At 36.5% G+C, this 22162-nt stretch overlaps 1 protein-coding gene across 18 annotated transcripts in view; it reads right to left on the reverse strand.

Annotated features, from left to right (window-relative positions):
* WDR17 (WD repeat domain 17) overlaps positions 1-18763 on the reverse strand; it is a 66700-nt gene extending 47937 nt beyond the window's left edge. For 3 of the 18 annotated variants that reach the window (XM_087936397.1, XM_087936398.1, XM_087936396.1), the window contains exons 1-4: positions 7570-7718; positions 6377-6505; positions 2156-2339; positions 943-1173 (exon numbers count right to left, since the gene is read on the reverse strand). In XM_087936397.1, the coding sequence (XP_087792523.1) occupies positions 943-1173; positions 2156-2339; positions 6377-6505; positions 7570-7590 (565 nt within the window). In that variant the 5' untranslated portion in view covers positions 7591-7718. The other 15 variants (XM_087936393.1, XM_087936395.1, XM_087936388.1 and 12 more) reach the window with 13 other exon arrangements.
* Positions 18764-22162: the final 3399 nt, after the last annotated feature.

A 22162-nucleotide genomic window follows, 5' to 3' on the forward strand; every position in this document is an offset into this window, starting at 1 on the left:
GCAAACACCTGAGGGATAAGGCTGAGGGAGGGAGGGAGGGAGGCAGACACCTGAGGGATGAGGCTGAGGGAGGCAGGGCTGAGAGGCGGGGCTTCTCAGGCATCCTGCAGGGACTTGTCCTGAGCCTCCCTGAACTTGGTGGTTTGCTGGCAGATGTTTTATTACCCGACTAGGTAACAACATCAGATGTTATCTAGTCAGGTAATGAAACATCTGCAAGCAAACCACCAAACTTGGACTCCTCCCCCTTCCCCCCTCCTTGAAAAAGTGTCTCCTCCCCCCCCAGGTCCTTGAAAAAGTGTTTCTGTGTGAAACTGGTCCCTGGTACAAAAAGGTTGGGGACCACTGCCATAGACCATAGAACACCAACCATCTCCATCCTCCACTGTCTCCCTGAGCCTGCCGAAAATCATGACCACTGTGTTGATGACACTATCTAAGCATCTCTATCTTTGCCATCCCCTTCTCCATTTGCCTTTTCCAACATCAGGGTCTTTTCCAAAGAGTTCTCTCTTTTCATTGGTGGCCAAAGTATTTGAGCTTCAGCTTCAGTATCTGTTCTTCCAGTCAGGGTTGATTTCCTTTAGGATTGACCAATTCAATCTCTTTGCAGTGCAAGGGACTCTCAAGACTTCTCCAACACTACGCAACATCACAGTCAATACCAACAGCCAATTAATTACATTTTTATTTGTACATATATAATGTTGACAGCAAATATATATGGTACTGGCATTCTATATTTTGTGAAATCTATTAGACTATTGAAATCTGGTGACCTCTGAATCTAAAATGGCTACAAGGATGCATGTCATTGAGATTTTGAGTGAAGGGAATAACATCTGAAAAAAGAAAACCATTTAATAAATTCTCTCATAATAATAGCTTTCTTTGTTTTAATCAGAAGATGCATTGACTCTTGCTCTGGCATAAATTTCTTACCTGGCTGAAACAGAGAAAGACTTCCATCAGTATGACCAAACACTACTTTTCCCTTTTTCTTGGGATGCCATCTAAACAGACAAATATCTGACATAAAACTGTGAGCTTCATTATGTACCGTTACACCACACTCTGGCCCTGAAAATGTCCAAATATACAATGGACCTCTATGGGAGGCAAATGCAACAGCATCACCTACATTCCAGCACCAACTAAGAGACGCGGGAATACCTGAAATATAAAAAGATATCCAATAAATGAAAAAATACACTTCTAAATCTCCACTGAATTTAACTAATAGTGCAACTTAATGTACCTTTTCCCCAGAACTAAGCACCCTCTTTCTCACACTGGTAAAGAGAGTTTGTAACTTCTTTCATAGAAAATTAAAGATAGAAAACAATCTTTTAGACATAATGTCTAAACACGCCATTAAATAAAACTCAAAGAAAATTAGGTCTATGATTTCAAATAAATCACAATTATTTCTGTTTTGCTATAAATTCTGAGATATAGCTTGAGATTTCCAAGCAAAACACAAAAAAGAGATTAAAAAAAGAAGTTTCCATGACTGTTAAACTTAAAGTAACAAATCTATAGGAGTTGGCTGCAAAATAGATGCTGTGAGTAGACTGGCAGAATAAAGATCTATACTTTACTGCCAAATCATATTATAAGAAAATATATTGAAAAGTTCAGAATCAGGAATCAATTATAGTTAAATGTTTCTAGAGCAGAGTAATAAAATAAAACATTATATTGTACCATATAATGGAAAACAATCGTAATTGTTTTATCTGGCATTATCTTAGCAAAAATAAACGTAACTATCAGCACAAGGGGAAAAGAGAGACTCTTGTTTTTATCATACAATACATATCAGGACATTGATATGTTTCTTGAATATAATATTTTGAATGGAAGTTGCATGCAAAAGATGCAGTCTGTTTATAGAATGTATTTTTTACATATGCAAACTGATCAAGCTCACTTTTCCTAAGAGATAAATTACTTAAGTTCTAACTGCCATCTGTATCTCCTGCTCAGTGACACACTGGGGAAAAAAATAGTTAATCTCTCTCTTTTCTTTTTTTATTTTATTTTCTGAATCAAATTTATTTAAATCAGAAAAATAATCTTACATTAAAACCATGGTTTATGCACATGAATGCTTCTGTTGCAAATAAATGTTAACATCTGATTTATATCATACCTTTTGTATTGTGTAATTTTGCAGCAATTTTTTGCTCAATTACATTCCAAATTATTACTAGGTTTTCTGCACTTGCACTTGCAAACAGATCCTGGTTATGGGGACACCAAGAAATAGCTGTGATGGTCTTCTTGTGTTCAGACATAATTGCCCATAACTTGAATTCATTATATCGATGATCCAACTAAAATTTTAAAAATCCAAAAAAGAATGATTAAATTCTTCTAAATCAAATATTTATCTTGCTATATTAAAATTAAATAGTATAGTATCTATTTTGCTGGGGAAATATTCCTTTCTCTATTTTCTTTCTTCTTTTTTTTTTGAATAAATTTTATTGAATTTACAATTAAAAACATATCAACATTACATATACAACAGGGGGAGAAGAAGAAAAAGGAAAAAAAGGGGGGGAAAAAACGCTCGGTCTTGCGAACCGAAAAAGGAGAAAAAGAGGTATAAAAGAAAGAAGAAAACAAAGAAACGGAAGAAAAAAGAAAATACATTTAAAAACAGACAGATATCCTTTTTGACAGTCTGCAAGATCCAATTCTCCTACCTTACTTTAAATATACACATCTTATCACTATCTATGCTTAAATTACCCATTGTTCATTGAACAGTTTATCTCTGAGATAACCAATTATACCACGCATTCCAATTATCATAAAATGCTGAAGACTCTTTATTTTTAAATGCTATGGTTAAATTGTCCATTTCCGCACAGTCACATATTTTCTGGATGACCAATTGTTCTGTAGGTATATAGGATGATTTCCAGCACTGGGCAAATGCTAATCTGGCCGCAGTTAGAATATGAATTGTTATATATTTCATCTTTTTAGGTAAATGTTTATCAGAGATCCCTAGTAGGAAGAACTCTGGTTTGTATTCGATTTGTTCTTTGGTTATCTCCTCCAACCATTTTCTAATTTTTTGCCAGTATTTCTGGGCTTCCTTACAGGACCACCACATATGAAAGTAGGTTCCTTCTATGTTTTTACATTTCCAACATTTTGGACTAGAGTTTGGGTTCATTTTCGCTAACCTCGAAGGGGGTAAGTGCCATCTATATAACATTTTATACATATTTTCTTTGTACGCCGCGGATTTCGTAATCTTAATGTTTCTATTCCAGATCTTTTCCCATTCTGTGCTTCTTCCAATATTCCTACTCCACATTATCATGTTCCCTTTCACTATCTCTTGCTCTAATTCTACCTCCAATAAATATTTATAAAATTTGGAGATATTCTTTTTATTTGATCCTAATAAGATTTTATCTAAATATTGTAATTTGCTATAGATTCCAAACTCTTTGATATCTTGTTTGTATCTGCTATGGATTTGTATACATAACCACTGGTCAATTTTAAATCCCTGTTCCTGTAAGTCCTGTCGAGTTCTTAATTTTCCTAAAGGGTCTAATAAATCTTTATATTTAGTCGTTTTTGTTATATCCAAATTGTTGGGATGAACCATTGCCTCCATTGTTGAAAGCCAAATCGGAATTTTTAAATAATGTTTTTTGCATATTTTTTTCCAATTAGTTAATAGTGAATCTCTAATAAGATGTCTAGGAAAATACGACTGTTTAGTTTTCCCCACATCCCATAGAAATGCGTGCCATCCTCTCTGAAGGTCGTGCCCTTCCAAGACTAAAGTTCTTTTATTCAGTAAATTGACCCAGTCTTTTAACCATAATAAGTTGGCTGCCCAGTAATATAATTCCCAGTTTGGGAGCGCTAGCCCACCTCTACTTTTTGCATCTTGTAAAGCCTTAATATTGATTCTAGCTTTTTTCCCTTGCCAAATAAATTTAAGAATTACCTTATTTATATCTTCAAAAAATTTTTTGGGTAATTTTATTGGGATTGTCTGGAATAAGTAAAGGAGTTTTGGTAAGATGTTCATTTTGATCATGGCAATCCTGCCCAGTAGAGAAAGCTGCAACTTATTCCAAGATTCTAGATCTTTCTTAATTTGCTGTAACAGTTTATCATAATTATTCTCTTTGAGCGATTTACTATGTGGTGTTAACCATATGCCTAAATATTTGACCTTTTTTGTTGCCTGTATCCCCATGGTTTTTTCTAATTCTTTCTTCTGATTCTCTGTTAGATTTTTAGTCAGTAATTTCATCTTATTTCTGTTAATCTTTAATCCTGCTACTGAACCAAATTGTTCTAGTTCTTTTATTAGGTTATGTCCTTTTTCCATGGGTTCCTCTAGGAAAAAATCCATATCATCTGCAAACGCCTGTAGTTTATATTCCTCTGCTTTGACCCTAACTCCTTGGATTTCAAAGTTTTGTCTTATCCGCGTTAACAGTAATTCTAAAGCAAATATAAATAAGAGGGGTGAGAGAGGGCAACCCTGTCTAACGCCCTTTTCAATGCTTAATGGGCCTGTTTGTTCGCCATTAATTAGTATATTGGCTTGTTGGGTATTGTAAATTGTTGTGATAATGTTCTCGAATTTAGTGCCCAGACTCATGTTATAGATTTTTTGTATTAAAAAGTGCCAATGTAAGTTGTCAAATGCTTTCTCCGCATCTAAAAACATGAGTGCAAATTGTCTAATCCACATAAGACTTGGACTAAAATAGATATGGCTTGGATGGATTTGGATTTGGCTAATGAAATAAAAGAAATTAAAATCCTACCGAATGAATGGGCTGACCATAACCCAATACAGCTAATTTGGAGAGATAGGAGACGAATAAAAAAAAGATGGACACTAAACACCCAAATTGTAAATGAAGAAGGGTATATTAATAAGCTGAAAGAGGAGCTAAACTATTTTCTAAAAGATAATAATAATGAAACAACTTCAAAACAGAACATTTGGGATACTATGAAAGCAATTATAAGAGGCACAACAATTTCCTATAATGCTATGAGAAACAAGAGAATTTATGCACGACAAAACGTATTACAACAACAAATCCAAGACTTAGAAATACAATTACAAAAAACCCCTAAGATCCAAGGACTACAAAACCAGTTAATATTAGCCAAACATAAGCTGAATTTAATTGAACAAGATAAAATAGAAGTTAGCTTGAGAAGGTCCAAACAAAATTATTTTGAACACGCCAATAAACCAGGAAGATGGCTATCTTATAAACTTAAAAAAGAAAAAGAAAAGAGACTGATACACCAACTAATAGACGAGAAAGGCATCCCACAACATGAGATTGAGAAGAAAAAAGATATTATATTAAACTATTTTCAAAGATTATATAAAAAAGAAGAAATCAATGAAGACAAAATAAGAACTTATCTGGAGAATACGAATGATAAAACAATAGGGGAAGGAGACAAAGAATTACTAAATAAGGATATTACATGGTCTGAGTTAAAATCTGCAATGGAAAATCAAAGTAATAATAAATCCCCTGGTCCAGATGGGATTCCAGTAGAATTGTATAAAGCCACAATAGATTTAGTAGGGCCACTGATGCTGGAAGTGTTTAACGAAGTACTTTTGGCAGCCAAAATGCCAGACTCATGAAGGGGGGCGTTGATTGCGTTAATTCCGAAGGAGGATGTAGATGCCAGATATATCAACAATTATAGGCCAATCTCACTTTTAAACGCCGATTATAAATTATTTACCTCAATTATAGCGAATAGAGTAAAACAAGTTTTAAATTTATACATTCATGAAGACCAAAATGGTTTCCTTCCATTCTGCCAAATTAAAAACAATTTAAGAACCGTTATTGACGTCTTAGAATATTATGAAGCTCATCCAGAGAAACAATTTGCACTCATGTTTTTAGATGCGGAGAAAGCATTTGATAACTTACATTGGCACTTTTTAATACTTTCTCTATTTTCTCTGCAACTTCTGGAATATCTGTTCAGAGACTCAAAGTGTGGTCCTGAGCCATATAGATTACAGAAATAGAAGGGATTTAGTTCACCTATTCAGTTCACCCTTTAGTTCCCCTATTTTAGGTTTTTCATTCATTCTGCAGAACCATGGTTCAGGAGGCCTTACTAAAATATGATGCATTTTAAATTGGTACTGTTTATTATTATATTTTCTACAGAAATAATTTGGATTGAAAAAATGTCTAAAATGATCAAGGATATTTTATAATTTTAAAAAGTAAGTTATTTTTTAAAAAAATATAAAATTATAGAACAGTATAGTAAATATTCATATACCCGCAGGAAAAGGAAAAGAAAGAAAATCTAAAATATTTTTCACCTGATATATATAAATAGCCAGAGTTGCACAATAGGCAAATCTATCCCCACTAGCAGCACATACATCTTTATTCCATGGTTGACAGCCAGCTGCTAATAGACCCACTTGCTTAACCTGTGCCATTTTTGCCTAAAAAATAAACAGAGAAATCCAATAAACAAGTCTGGAATAAATTCCACTACAATCTATCAAACTTACATTTGGAAACCATTAAACAAGGATTTTCAGGATATGACTCCAAGACAAATACTTCTGTTATTCATTTTCTATAAATCAGATTTAAGATCTAAGAAAATTGTACTCACAGACAATATCATATTAAGTTCTATATGTGCTCATGATTATTAGGTCTTCAATTCAAGACAAGGTAGAAATGGCTAATTAAAGACTAACTTTTGAATAAAACAGGGATTATTCCACCAACAGTTGCTCATACAAAAAGTATATCTTCACTTTGACACACATGATATTTTTAAAAATCATTTCATTGAAGTTTTTTTTATTATACTTGAACTGAAAAGTGAATGTCCTATCAATTTCTATCCTTATATATGCACACAAGAACACCGTGTTTATTAAAACACTGGAGAACTCAATGCTAAACATAAGCAAAGGTAGTCCTTTCATGAGAATTTTAGCAGCTGCTAACTAAGAATAGAATATACACCCATGTGAACTCTTACATATTTACCTATCAAGGGCTGAGTTCATTTAATCCGTTATTAGATTTGGTCACCTAACACTAAATGAAAATATTAAGTCCACTTTTGGCTTGAAGTTCACAGAAATTTAAAGTAAAATGCATGTAGAATCAACACATCCTTAATTTAGTGTGGTAGTATAGAAAGAACCTTAGAGGTAGTACATTACATTCCCCAACTGTGAGCAGATGAGATAAATATTTTGTGTCATCTGTAGAACTGCATATATTAATAAGAAAGTATTTCGCTATACTTGTAACCTATCAATACAAAACTGATAAAAGGACATTTTTATACCAAGAAAATGAACATGAAAAAGGAAAAAAAGAAAAAAATATATAGCATCAGTAGTAGTAATATGTTAAGCACTCAAATAAAGAAAAGTAATATAACTGCAACAGTTTTTTTCAAATTTCTTATGTAGATATTACATTTTTATAAAATGAATTGGAATGATAAAATTTTATTGCTAAGTGGCTTAGTTACTCCTACCTTCATACAGATGTAAGCCATTTAAAGATTTCCACTTCTTTTCTAAAACCTGCAGATTCCAGCTATGCAGTCTCAGATTGGCTATAAAATAAAAGCACCCTACTTGTTGAAGATATTAATTCTAGCATAAGTTGTAATGATGACTTATTAAAGAAGACAGTAAAGAAAAGTGCATGTATTATGAAGTACAGGCAAGCAATATCAATACCTGGTAACTTCTGGTTTTCTGAGACATACCTTTTCAATGAGCATGTGTGCTTTTTTAAAATGATGATTTTTGCTTTATTTCCAAAATACACTTTAGCTTCATATACCGCCATTGCATTATCATTAGTAAGAATGCCTGCTGTGCCTAGAGAAGTATTATGTCTTTATTAAAATTCAACATATGTAATAGTTAATTGTAAACTATAACTGGCTATTAAAATATGTCTAATCATACATTTACACAGAGTTTATAATATTGTCTTCTATGGGGATGGAAAATCATGCCTCGCAGCTGCACCAAGGAATTTACTCCTCAGTCATAACAAGATGCAGTCTGGCCGACCAAGTCAAGGCCATTTCCAACCTGCCTAATAGGGCCTTCTATGTGCCCAGCATGTTGTACAAACCTCCTCCTCCCCCTCCTCCTCCCGAGCGGACTGAAAGCAGCTAGGGCTGAGGAAACGAAGCCACCTTGGCTCGCGTTGTTTTCTGAGCCTAGAGCCAGGGCGCTTTCATTGCACGGCAGAGCTTCTTGTTTCAGGAAACACCGGGCGTCATTGCTGCCCCCTGAGGGGAGGGCGATTCTGGGCTGCGCGATTGGGGGACTTCGTGGCTTTGGGTGGGTGGGTGGGAGCGAGGATGGACGGAGTCCGCGAAGCGGGGCTTGCCTGCCCTTGCTGGCTGCCTCTGCTTCCTTAGGGGCGGGGAAGGGGGCTCATCTGGACCAAGGGTGAGTCTCCCCCTCAGTTTCCCCTGAAGGATCTTCCATTGCCTTTGCCTTCTCCCTATGTCTTCCCTCTGTTAAAATCCCCCCCCACACACACACACTTATTTTCAGGCGGATAGATTTCGTGTCTGAGCATTCTCACATGACGGTGGGACTTCTCCCCCCCCCAAAAAAACAGTTAAATAAAGAAAAAACAATACATCCTCATGCAAGAACTTTTCTGCTTCCGATTACCCCCATGCTTACAAGTTGCAAAGGAAACACAGAAGCAGGGAAGTGGCTGCCCAGCTCCGGAGCTCCACACCATATTTTTTTTCCAGAGGGAATCTGACTCGAGTATAAGCCGATGGGGTTTTTTTCAGCACAAAAAATGTGCTGAAAAACTCGGCTTATACTCGAGTATATACGGTATATTAGAATCATAATTTACTCTCTGAAAAAAATGAGGATGAATGGATTCTTTCAGTTATCATCAATGACTCTGTTTAATTTGTAGAATTTAAAATAATTGTTGAATGTTGTTTTAATATAATATAAAACAAGCTGGAAATGAGGATAGAAAAATTCCCTCACCTTCCCCCAAGATATATTCTAATGATTCTAGCGCTCTTTTTGCCAAAAGGGTGAATAAACACACTAGATTTTAATTGCTATAAATCATTCTAAGTCCATAAATTCTCAATCAAGTGGCTAAATTGATAGGGATGTTAGCCCAAGTGTAAAAGGATCTGAAAATATATGTCTGATTGTGTTATGCAACAGACTTTTTGACAATCCACAATTACTTCTATTTTGTAGATGGAGCATCGCAACCAGGAATTTTTCTACTGTCTAAGAATAAATGAAGTGGGCCATACACTTGCTAGAAAGATAAATGGAAATGTTGTGTTTGATTTTGAGGTTCAAATCCTCTATTAATGTTGCCCAGATGTATTTGGAAACAGAGCTGACATCAGCAAGATTTCCTCTTTGAGGATAATGGACAGTTCAGAAATGTAAAAACATAATTAAATGAAATTATGATTAAGGTGGGCCAGAAATTATAAATATCAAAAATTGTTTGTATCATTGAAAGTTCTGTTATTGTGTTTCTCTTTTAAGACAAAAATGTTAATGTATGACTTTTTTTTCTAAATGAAAATCTCAGCATTCAGATTAAATTGCTGTGTTGGCACTTTGCGATAAATAACTGGCTTTTGGGCTCCAGTTTGGGCACACGGCCTCTAAAAGGTTCGCCATCGCTGCTATAGGGCATTGCAAGCCAAAATAACTAGACACAAGGATAGTTTTTCCCCCATGCCATCATTCGGCTAAACAACAAACTCCCACAACACTGTCGAACTACCTCATCGGGCTGTATTACTATTATCCTTCTCATCTTACCTATTACCTATTTCCTTATCTTCTTATGATTATAATTTTGTTTAGTTTACTTTATTGTCACTGCACCTTGTACAACGAAATCAAACAATATCTTCAGTGCACATCAGGAGCATGAAAACAAACACAAACACACATCCTTCACATTCTATACACTGAACTGAAACACACACACATCCCCAACACTGCACCAACACTGAACACAGTGGAATTCAACAGAGCTACTGCTCTGGGATAGAAGCTGTTTTTCAGCCTATTTGTTCTTGTTTTCCGTATTCTGTACCGTCTGCCAGACGGTAATAGTTCAAAAAAAGGGTGTCCAGGATGAGATGGATCTTTGACAATGTTTTGAACTTTCTTAAGGCAGCGGGAGCTATAAAGCTCTTCCAAAGAGGGGAGAGGGGAACCAATGATTTTCTGGGCAATGACGTTAACCCTCTGGAGTGCTGTCCTATCTGCCACTGTGCAATTGGCAAAACATACACAGGTGCATTAAGTTAATATAGTTAAGATACTCTCTATGGTGCAGCAGAAGGTCACCAGCAGTTTTTCATTCAGTTATTGTTTTCTGAGAAGTCTCAGATAGTATATTGTCTCCACACCACAAAAGCAACCAGTCCACCTCATCTCAGTAGGCAGACTCATCTCCCCCCCCAAAGATGAGTCCCACCACTATTCTATCATCTGCAAATTTAGTAATAGTATTACTAGCATGAGTGGGAATGCAGTTATGCACATAAAGAGTATAGAGTAAGGGACTCAACACGCAACCCTGTGGTGTACCAGTGCTAAGAATAAGGGATGAAGAGGTATGATTGCCTAATCTGACCCTCTGTGAGCGGCCAGACAGGAAATCCATAATCCAAAGGCAGATTGAATAAGAAAGTCTAAGGTCCAGAAGTTTAGACACTAGTCTATGTGGAAGAATTGTGTTGGTTGTATCTTACAATTTATATTAATTGTTTTATTTAGTATCCTAGTATGATTTATGTTGGTTGCTTATTTAGTGGCCTATGACTATCACTCTGTGTTGTATTTTATGATTATGATCATGATTTATCACTTGTTGCTTGTATGTACACTGAAAGCTTATGCACCAGAGACAAATTCCTTGTGTGTCCAATCACACTTGGCCAATGAAGAATTTTAACTCTAATTCTAATATTGTTGATTTTTAGAACAATAATGAACAAAATGTCTATTTTATATCCTTCTAAATCTATAAATTTGTTTCAGACTTAAAAGTTGATATTGAAACAGTAAAGGACAGAAACTGATGACCAGACAATGTGAGAAAATAAAGACAGTTGCAGAAAGATACAGTGGATATGTCAGCCAATCCCTGTTAACATTGTGAATGAATACCTATATCATTTTAGAAATACTGTTATATACACAGCTTAATAGCTATTCTTTATTTTGGTCCTTACAATCATTCCTTCTGCCCAGAAAGGGACAGTGGGGATGGGTGTGTGTATGTGATGGGTTATGAAAATAACCTTTGGAATCAGGATGAAGACCACAGCCTAGACAATGGTCTGACAAGACATGACCCGGGAATGGAGAGTGTCAAAGAGGGGGCCTTTCCTAGTTCTCTGGAAAGGAAAGGGAAAGGAGAAAATACTCTAAGTTCTTTCAGACTTGCAAGATTCTGTTACTATAACCTTAAAGTAAAGGTAGTACAGTACTCATGGTTTGTGCGTCTTATCTGGATTACCTCAAAGGGCAGACATGTGAGCCAGACAGTGAAACACAAAAATGGATCTAAGAAGCTGTAGCCAATTAATAGCACATAAAAGCAATTTTAATTTAGAAACTAATATAGGGCATGTCAAAAGTATTGCCATACAAACATTTCTGCATGCTCTCACAAAATAGTTCATCATCTGACTAAAAATGATATTTTAACACAAGTGCATCAAAAGACAAACAACATTAAAAAGCACTGTAGTAATAATATAATAATAATAATAATATACCTTTATATAATAAAGAACGTTTAGGCATCCATTCCTTAGTAATGCCCATCTATTTTCATAGCACCTAGAAGCAGGTGAATATGTTACATTGTTTATAATGAGAAAAAATCTGAATATTTTCTGTCTGTTCATATCTCTATCTGATTCATTCAGTTACTCAGACGGTGAACTGAAGTCAAATAATAATACTGCCTTGCTGAGGTTAACTAACCCCCTCATCACTCTCTCAATGAAAGATAGCAGAAGTATCCTGATAATGCTTCCATAAGCTTGCAAAGAAAAGACTGCTAGGAAGAGAATTGATGAAAACATTAATGAGTAGAAGGTAAGCATTTGCCCCTGAAATCAATTATTTACTAAATTGTTTCCTACTACTTCTGCTTCTTTTATTTTGTTCAACATACATACACCAGTATGAGGTAGGTTATACTAACGGGTCTTCAGACACACCTTTCAGCCAAGTGTGCAGTATTATATGCAACTCACGATCACATATGCCCCAGTGCACCAAAATGCAAATTTCTCTTTAGTATCTGAAAAGATACTTTATTTTAAACTCATAAAAATGATAATATACCTTTATATAATAAAATGAAAGTATACATTATCTTATAAATGTTTTCCTTTGTACAAAGATTGCCATAGCAACACTCACTATTTCTTATAGTAAATACTGTTAAAAGAATATAGCAACCTTCAGAATACCATCAGTAAAATTCTGTAAACAAGCTTAATATCCATTAAGCTGTAAACTGTTCTTATCTATTGTGTGTCTTCTTAGCTATTGTGTGTCATTTCATTCATCTAAATAAAACAGGCATTTTAAAATTACACAATATTCTCAAGGATATGTAACCACAATACAACCATTTCTTAACTATTTCCCCAGGTCTAAATACTCTACTGCAATGAAATACAAAAACAAGACAATTATCTGGTTTTAGTTTTCAAATATTTGTGATCCAATCATGGGACTGCATTGCAAAATGCAGATTGAATCCAGAACACACAATAGAACAAAAAAGCTGCAGTGAGACAAAAGGCAAAGCAATTGAAAAAAAATAGAAGAAAACACCTTACTCTTTGTTGTCCTTCATACCAATCTTCTTCATCAAACCAATGTGAAATACAAGTCATCCAAGCCATAGTAAAAATAAAGATGTTGACTAGGTTACCAAGCACTTGAATAATGATAATGCAACATCGAGTCTGTGTGAAAATTTACTGGCACTACACAGAAATATCTCCTCTGTTCTGTCAAATCAACTGCTCTATAACAAGCCCCAAGCTAAATCTTTAAGAAATGTAAATAACATAAATATCAAGGAATTGCATTTAAACTAGTATATGAGAACTAAACGATAAATAACATTAATACTGTGCTTATTTTAGACTGTATAAAATGCCACCCAAGTTTGCCTTATTGAGAGCCCAATGGATCTATTCCCAAGTAAGCGTGAGTATACACACCTACCAAGTCCTAATGAACCTGGCTGGCCAGTTTTAAAATTGGACAATACTGTAGCTTCAATAACAGCACATCTTTTATCTCATGCAGCGTCTACTATCTTGACATCGGTATACTAAAAACCTATTTAGTTGAAATATAGATACAATTACTGTCATAGTACTCAGAAACCCAAATAACGTATGAAACGGACTCTGCCCATAACATTTACTAAAATTATAGCTTGGAAATATACTACTGTAAGTTCCCACTAAAATTGGTCTCTGAAATGATTTTTTTCCATTAGGACTGCAAAATTAGAACTGCAAAAAACAATAATGATTTCCCCAAGGGCTCAATTTCTTGCATATACAATAAGATTTAAAACTAAATAAGAGGTTACTTAGAACACAGTAGAAATGTTTAGCTCATTATATGAAACTATACCACAGTATCAGGCTTTGTGAAGTTGCTTTGTGAAAATTTAACCCACTACAATAGGGGTGTCAAACTCATGACGATACATCATCATCACGTGACGTATTACAACTTTTTCCCCCTCTGCTAATTGGGGATGGGGGTGGCCAGTGTGTGACGCATCCAACCCATGGGCCATGAGTTTGACACCCCTGCACGACAAGAACCTGGCTCCAGTTTCCTATTCCTGATATAAAAGATTATTTCCCGGTTGAAGGAGAATTGGTAGAGGAAAGCAAACTACAGATATGAAGGATTTAGGAAATAGATTCGAGAGTGGAAATGATTAACTGTGTTACATCTCCTGAGCTGCTTAATTTTAAAGTATAGGAGTGGTTCTTTCCACATTCAAAGCTAGCATACCACTTCCATTTCATACTGACTTAATATAACTGCTGTAGGCTAGATCAGAAAAATGGAGCAGTAGATCTGGTGTAGCATTAATTTCCTTGCATTATAGAAGAGGCATTAAGGTAGTCAGAAAAAGGAGCAGACAGTCCCCAGGTTAAGAATGTTCAACTTAAAGAGAACCAACTTAAAAGGGGCTGCCTGTTAGGACACAAAACTGACCTATTATAAATACTTAAAATGGTGGATGGATGCTGGCAAGGTGATCCAATTCAAAATGGTAGATGATGTTTTTTTTCCCTTGATCTGATGAACAACTGAAGCCACATAATGTTTTCATGAGTATCACAAAGTAGTGTGTATATTTTTAATATAGCATTGCCACAGCTTTCGCTTTTCATCAGATCAAGGAAGGAGAATATTATCTGCCATTTTGGGTTTTATCACTTTGTCTTCAGAATGGTGATAGATTGAACTATAATAGGTTCTCCTTGAATTGGGCTATCCTTGGTGAAAATCTGCTTTTACTCTAACTCAGTTTTAAGGGATAATACTTGAAGTTGTAAGTTTAAACATCAAAAAAAAAACCTTTGTAAACAAATTTGTTGTTTATTCCTGATATGCAATTATTTGTTCCAACTTGAATATTAGTTTGGATTAGAAACATTGATAAGGAATGAAGCATTGAAAAGCTTCAAAGCACTGAAAAACCCTAGACATCTGTCTTTTGAACTTTCCTGAAATTACTTACTAAAAAACCTCTTACGATCTGAGCATAAACAACTGAACTTGTAAGCAAACTATACATATATTGGTATTTTAAGTATCTATCACTTCTTCTGTTTAGTTTGCTCTAAATCACAGGTGTCAAACACATTGTGTGACATATTGTGACATTTTTTTGCATTTGCAGAGCTGCGGTTGGTGTGGCCTATGTGTGTCACATCCAGCCCATGGGCTGCCAGTTTGATACCACTGCTCTAAATAGTTTCTTACTTTTTAAAAAAAGAATCACTACCATAGTCTGAGCAAATTTAACTTGTTTCCCATATTCAAAATTCCTAGATAAATGGAAAATGCATTATTTTTTTCGTAGTATATAGTTCAGCTTCTGAAAATAACTAATTGTCTTCAAGTAGGACACACATAACAAACCTAATCCACTATTAATGTTAGTTGCCTGCTTCTTTAACTAGTATCAACATAGTTGATAGAATCTGAGAACATTTAACTCAGAACTCCATGTCTTTCATCTCTGCTCTACGTGAGCAATGAAACCATAGGCAAGATGAAATTTCCCAGCTCAAACTTGTCAACTTCATCAAAACTGTTTTTTTCTCCTAAGTCATATATATAAATTATAAGCCTTCAAATCACAAGCATTTTACATTTTATATTCATATAAATGTTTATTTTAAGATTAGTTTCTATCAAATCTGGGTATAGATTATGCCTTTTTAAAACTGAAGTTCAATATTTCTGCAGATAGGCTGTACTGTATAATCAGCTTCTGAACATAAAGAGCAAGCAGGTAATTCCATAATAGTTTTAGCAGCCTATACAAGAAAATTAAAGGCTATTAGTTCTATATAAAGTAACAAATGATATATGCTTGTGATTTCTTTCCAATTAGTGCTCCACAAATTTGCTGAATTAAATCTTGGGAATTCACAAGCTTAAACTTTCAATGGAATAAAATTCCTAAATAATTAATATTTTCAGTCATGTAATTTCTCTAATTCAGAATGTTTACATTATTTCAAGATTTGTTACAGTACAGAACCTTATGCAAATAAATGTTAAGAAAAGGAAACCAATCCAAAAATGAAAAAGAATACATGCTTAAAAAGACACAATAAAACAGCCCTAACTTATAAAATATACCTATCAGAATATACAGTGTTTGAATGAAACTAAGGTAGTAATGAAAAACAAGTAAGCATGATTGGGATTGGGATTTTGGATAGATAACTGACAAATAGACTAGTATATTTTGTGTAAATGTTGCTTATATGCCAAGTTTTCTGTCTTGGATGATTTTTTTTTTCCTTATTATGAGGCAGAATACTCTGTAGCCTAATTTACGATAGTTTTTCTTCCATTGAGTAATTATATTTTGTAATATTGGAATCAGGCTAATATTATTTAGCAGCAAGATTAGCATTCAGAAATATGAACAACTACAATTTTGACACTTTTGCTATATAGGGCACTACTATGGGTGAAGACATAAGTATACAGCAATGTCTAAAATACTTATCATTAGGCACTTAATAAACTTTAAAGGAGAGAATAGTCTAGATCAGGGGTAGTCAACCTTTTTATACCTACCACTCACTTTTGTATCTCTGTTAGTAGTAAAATTTTCTAACCACCCACTGGTTCCACAGTAATGGTGATTTATAAAGTGGGGGACAAAACCCCTACGCCCACCAGGAAAGCTGGAATGCCCACTAGTGGGCGGTAGGGACCAGGTTGACTACCACTGGTCTATATATATATTTCATTCTGATCACAATGATACCAAATGCCAAAACACAAGTTTTGTCCTTTCATTCTGAATTGTAATATCTCACACAAATTCCTCAGTAATTAAGTTTGCTGTTTGATATATATTTTATTCCTTGCCTCACTTTCTCCCTGCAGATGCCTATGACACCAGAAAAGAAGCCATCAAAAACATATACCCAAGCAACTGCAAAATGACACTTTGTGATTTTTTACATACACAATAAAAAATCAATACAAAAAATAGTGGTTCCAAATTGTTTAGATCTTAAACATCATAAACGAAATGAAACAACCTGGTTCAGTGGACAATTAGTAGCTAATGTCACTTTCTAAACTATCATTCAGCTTTCAGATGAAATGCAACCAAACATTTTTGTCAGTTAAAAAAAACTTGATACTTAAGTAGCACATTGGCAAAACAAAAGGCAGGTGGAAATCATCAGTAACTCCCAACAGAAAACAGCTTCTTATCCATTACTTTTCAATTGGAAAAAAAATATGTAAGACTTTGAATCTTGATCTCCATGCAAAGATAACTTTAATTCGAAACAGAGAAAGTTTCATCACAAAGTAATAATAAAAATGTTCTTTCACATTCTGGTTTATAACATGGCATTTTTTTATATTTCCTTTAATGTATTTTAATGTGTCTAATTATAATGTTGAGAACTAGTTTAGTATATGGTGTTTAAGGCACCAGGGTCAGTCATTCTTAACCCTCCTAAAATGATGGCAGTCCATTTCTAAACATCTTGCCATGAAAACTGCATAGCGTAGTCCAGGTGGTCACCAGAAATCCATATTGACTAAAAGGCATTAATAAAAATATACACATTATAATGAGGTATTTTCCTTTTAGTTATGGCATCTGAGTAAAGGTAATATATCCTTAGTATTACTGTTAATACCCAGGACACAACCTTTTATAGTCTTATTTTGTTAGCTACCTTAAGGAGTCACTAGAGTAAAAAGCAGTATACAAGTAATGTTAATAAATCTTAAAGAGGTTATACCGTGAAAAGTATTTGATAAATTAAAGCCTACATCTGACAGACTATAAACACGTATTCTACAATTCATTAGTTTTGAGATTCCTGTTTTTTTGTCATAATGCCCTAACAACTTCATGTTCTCTACAAGCATGCTGAGCCTTTAAGTACAACACTTCTCTTCTTGCTAATGCAACAAAAATCTTAGATGCATACTTATTCCTCTTTAAACCTGGCATATTCCAAAATACTAAGGGATGATATACAACCAGACAAAATCCATACACAGAAATCTTTGCACAAGCACCATTACATGATACATATTTTAATCTCCCTACCCCACTAAAAGTTGTAAACTTTTGTCGATGAAATGCCAGGAACGCAGTATCTTTTCCCCCCCTGATATGTATAAGGGAGTTCCCAACTCCAGTATGATTGATAGCAAGATTTCACCCCTCAAGTTGAGTTCCAGACCAGAGGAACCAGCAGAAGAGCAACCAAATAGGCTCAACCTCCCCAGCTTTTCTGGGGAACTCCAATGGCTGCTTCTTTCCGCTTCGCTCCTGCACCTGAGTCTCCCTCTTCTCGCCGCGGCTCTATTTCTATTCCCGGCCTGCTCCCACCTGCCCGAAGGGAGGCAACGGCAGCTGCGCCGGGGCTCCCGATTCAACCTGCACGCTTAGAAGAAAGGCGGCCTGCCAAGGACAGGCAGCTGTCGCGCAGAACTTACCCCGTTTCCCTGGCAACGCTCTGAGCCCGCCTTTACCCAGTCCTAGCCGTTCGTCGGCTTCTCCTCACCGGGAGGAGGAAAGACCCACGGCTTGATGACATCATCTTGATGGACATCCGAGGCGGGGCGGGGGAATAAAGCGCCAAAGTAACGGAAAGGAAGATTGCATCGGAGGGTCTGGATTTAATGTTTGGGCGCCGGGGAACGATCTGGGTTTACGCGGTTTTAATTGACCTTGCCTTTCTTTGGAAAAGCATTGTTGAAAAGGAGGGGCACTGGCTTGGAATTAGTTCTAATAAGAATCCTTCCAATCACACTTTGTTCCTGTGTGAATAAATTGTGACGCTTTATTGCATGATCCAAATGCAGTTTGCCTGACTGCCTTCTGAGACTGTTTTATAGCCCTAAGCTTTCCAGCTATTCTCTCATCCGGGTAACAACTTGGTCTGATCCTTCTTAATCACAAGCAAAGCCAAGTCAGGTAGATGCTGCGTCAGGGATTAATTCACCCATTGAGCTATGATAGCAATTATTTTCAGTGGCGGATTATATTTTTACAGGACACGAAATCACAAATTAGCCAATTGGACTTTAGCCTGCTAAGATGTGTGGTCAATTTATTGGGTTTACTGCTCCTTACATTCATGGCCATGGCAGCTCACTATCTCAGCCTCTTCTCCCTAGGTGTACCAAGCTGTGACAGTCTGGGAGCTGTCTCTGTCCTTACCTCCATCCATGTACTGACAATCAATTGGTGAAAGTTGCCTCATTTCCCAGGTGTCTTGACAATCAGATGGTTTCCCTATATGAAAACAGGTTCTCCAAAAGTCAAGTGGTAACAAAAGTAGTGACATGAGCAAAAACTGACAGATGCGTTGTTACTATGAGTCCCATGTGCACAAATAATACATAAAGAAAGATGAACTGTGAATAGGAAGGAAAATAATGAATAAACAAAAATGAGACCAAAGTAGGCTCCTAATCCTTTAATTCTCAGAGTTCTATTTAAATATACTTCAATCAACAAATTACTGTTAAAGATATAGACAAAGGGGCCGTTAAAGATATATGGACAAAGGGGGTAGGTTATTGATTTGAATAATCCCCACCTTTTCTGAATCTTTAGTTATCCACAATTATAAAAAGTTGAAGAAACATTGTGTTAGTATAATCAGACTGGGATTAGGGAGGGCTACGTTCAAATTCCACTTGACTACCAACATCACTAAGCATCTAAAGATTGGCTGCTAGCCTAATTCACATAACATGTGACTTTAATACAGCTTATCTGCCTTTAGTTTAAAAATGGTGTGAACTCAGTATGGGGTTAGTAGAACACGATTTACAGGTAGTTGTTTTGAATAAATCAAGCCAAGTAGATTGTTTAATAAAGTATAGTTACTATTCATGGTTTTATTTTTTGGCTACTGCTGCACACTGCTGTTTCATATTTAGCAGGTTGTCCACTAAGACTCCAAGATCCCTCTCGCAGTTACTGCTGTTAAGTCTGGTTTCACCCAGTCTATATGTGTACTTTTGGTTTTTCTTGCCTAAGTGTAGGACTTTGCTTTTCTCTACACTGAATTTCATTTTGTTAGATAGGGCCCAGTATTCAAGTCTGTCAAGATCTATCTGGATCTTGAGCCTATCATCTAGGGTGTTGGCTATACCTGCCAACTTAGTATCATCTGCAAAGTTTCCCTTCTATTCCCTCATCTAAGTGTTTTATGAAGATGTTGAAGAGTACTGGGCCTATTATATAACTCCTTTTCTTCTTTTCACAGCCACACAGTTTTGTTTTCTTTCATTTTACTTTTAAATTCATGCTGTTTGCAATTTATTCCTTTTACATTCTGAACTTTTACATTCAAACTCTGTCAAGGATCTTGGAGTACTCATCTTTAATGATCTAAGTGCTAGAGCCCACTGTAACTACATAGCCAAAAAGGCATTAAAATTGTTAACCTAATCTTATGTAGCTTTTTCTCTGGTAATATTACACTAATAACTAGAGCATACAAAACATTTGCTAGACCAATACTCGAATACAGCTCATCAGTCTGGAACCCACATTACGTATCTGATATTAATACAGTTGAGAAAGTCCAGAAATATTTCACAAGAAGAGTTCTCCACTCCTCTACTCACTGCAGACTACCTTATGCCACCAGACTTGAAATTCTAGACCTAGAAAAGCTAGAACTACGCTGCCTTTGGTCCGATCTAAGTATAGTATATAAAATCATACATTGCAATGCCCTACCTGTCAATGAATACTTCAGCTTCAACCATAACAATACAAGAGTAAACAATAGATACAAACTCAAGGTTAATCGCACCAAACTTGAGTGCAGGAAATATGACTTCAGCAACAAAGTGGTCAATGTCTGGAATACTCTACCTGACTCTGTGGTTTCTTCCCCAAACCCTCAAAACTTTAACCTTAGACCAGTGGTCCCCAACCTTTTTTGTGCCAGGGCCCGGTACCGGCATCACAAAATGATCCGCGGCCTGGTACCAGCATCAGCATGCATGACAAGGCAAGGCGAGCTGAGCGACCAGCCATCCAGCCATCCCCCGCCTCTCCCTGCCACCTTCAACTCCTCCTTTGTACCTTTGTCGATGGGCTTTGCTTCCGGATGGCTTTGGGACGGTCGCTCGGCTCGCCTTGCCTTGGGTGCTGAAAGAATCCTCGCGCCTTAGTTTTGTTCGAAGGCCCCCACCTTCGATAAAACTAAGGTGCGAGGATTTTTTCAGCACCCAAATGCCGCTTTCCAACTGGAAAAGCTCACCCGGAAGCACTTTCTTGTCAAACAAGATGGCGGCACCTAGCAAACCGGCGGCCCGGTAGGAAATGTTCCACGGACCGGTACCGGTCCGCGGCCTGGTGGTTGGGGACTCCTTCCTTAGACTATTGACCTCACCCCTTTCCTAAGAGGTCTGTAGGGGGCGTGCATAAGCACACCAACGTGCCTACCCCCCCATCCTATTGTTTCTTTTTATTTTTCTTATATGTATCCAGGTATTCATAACTATGTTTTTACTTATAGCTATTATCTTGTAAGCTATTGACAAACCAAATTAAATAAATAAAACTGCAATCTTTCATGTGACATGAATGCAGGGGTGGGAATCAAATTTTTTAACAACCAGTTCTGTAGGTGTGGCTAGGTGGGTGTGGCCATGTGACTGGGTGAGCGTGGCTTTTTTTATTGCAGCACCCCACCCCGTTTTTTGTGGGGGGGGGGTTGCCTCCTGGGACTCAGGGAAGCCGGGAGGGGCGTTTTTGTTCCCAGAAGGATTCCCTGGGGCTCAGAAAGGCAAAAAATGGAGCAGGGGGAGGAGCGCTGCTCCCCTCTGCACCCCTCCCGTGCCCTTTTTTTGCCTCCTGGACCTCAGGGAAGCCTCCTGGGCAAAGCAATACGTAAGCGAGGGGAATCCTGGCACAGCTGATCATCAGAACAGCTGATCGTCGGGAGGGGGAAAAGGGAATACCTTAAAGAGTGACTGGACAGGGGAGAATGCAGTCAGCGATGTCGGGCATGTGCACAATATCATGCATGCATGATAAGGACTGACTGGACAGGGAGAGGAGGGGCGGACGGAGAGGGATGGGGCCAGCCAAGGCACAATTTGCCAGTTCTCTGAACTATGCAGAATCATAGAACTGGTCCGAACCAGTAGAATCCCACCCCTGCATGAATGTCATCAGATGGCCTCACAGGCATTGATCACTGCTACCCATTATGGCTTCCTTCACATGAAGCTTTCACATAATGCTTTCTAGTAAAACAGAAA

This window comes from Pseudonaja textilis, chromosome 6 (assembly GCF_049901715.1).
Source record: "Pseudonaja textilis isolate UNSWEBS1 chromosome 6, rPseTex1.2, whole genome shotgun sequence".
In the NCBI taxonomy this organism is placed as follows: Eukaryota; Metazoa; Chordata; class Lepidosauria; order Squamata; family Elapidae; genus Pseudonaja; species Pseudonaja textilis.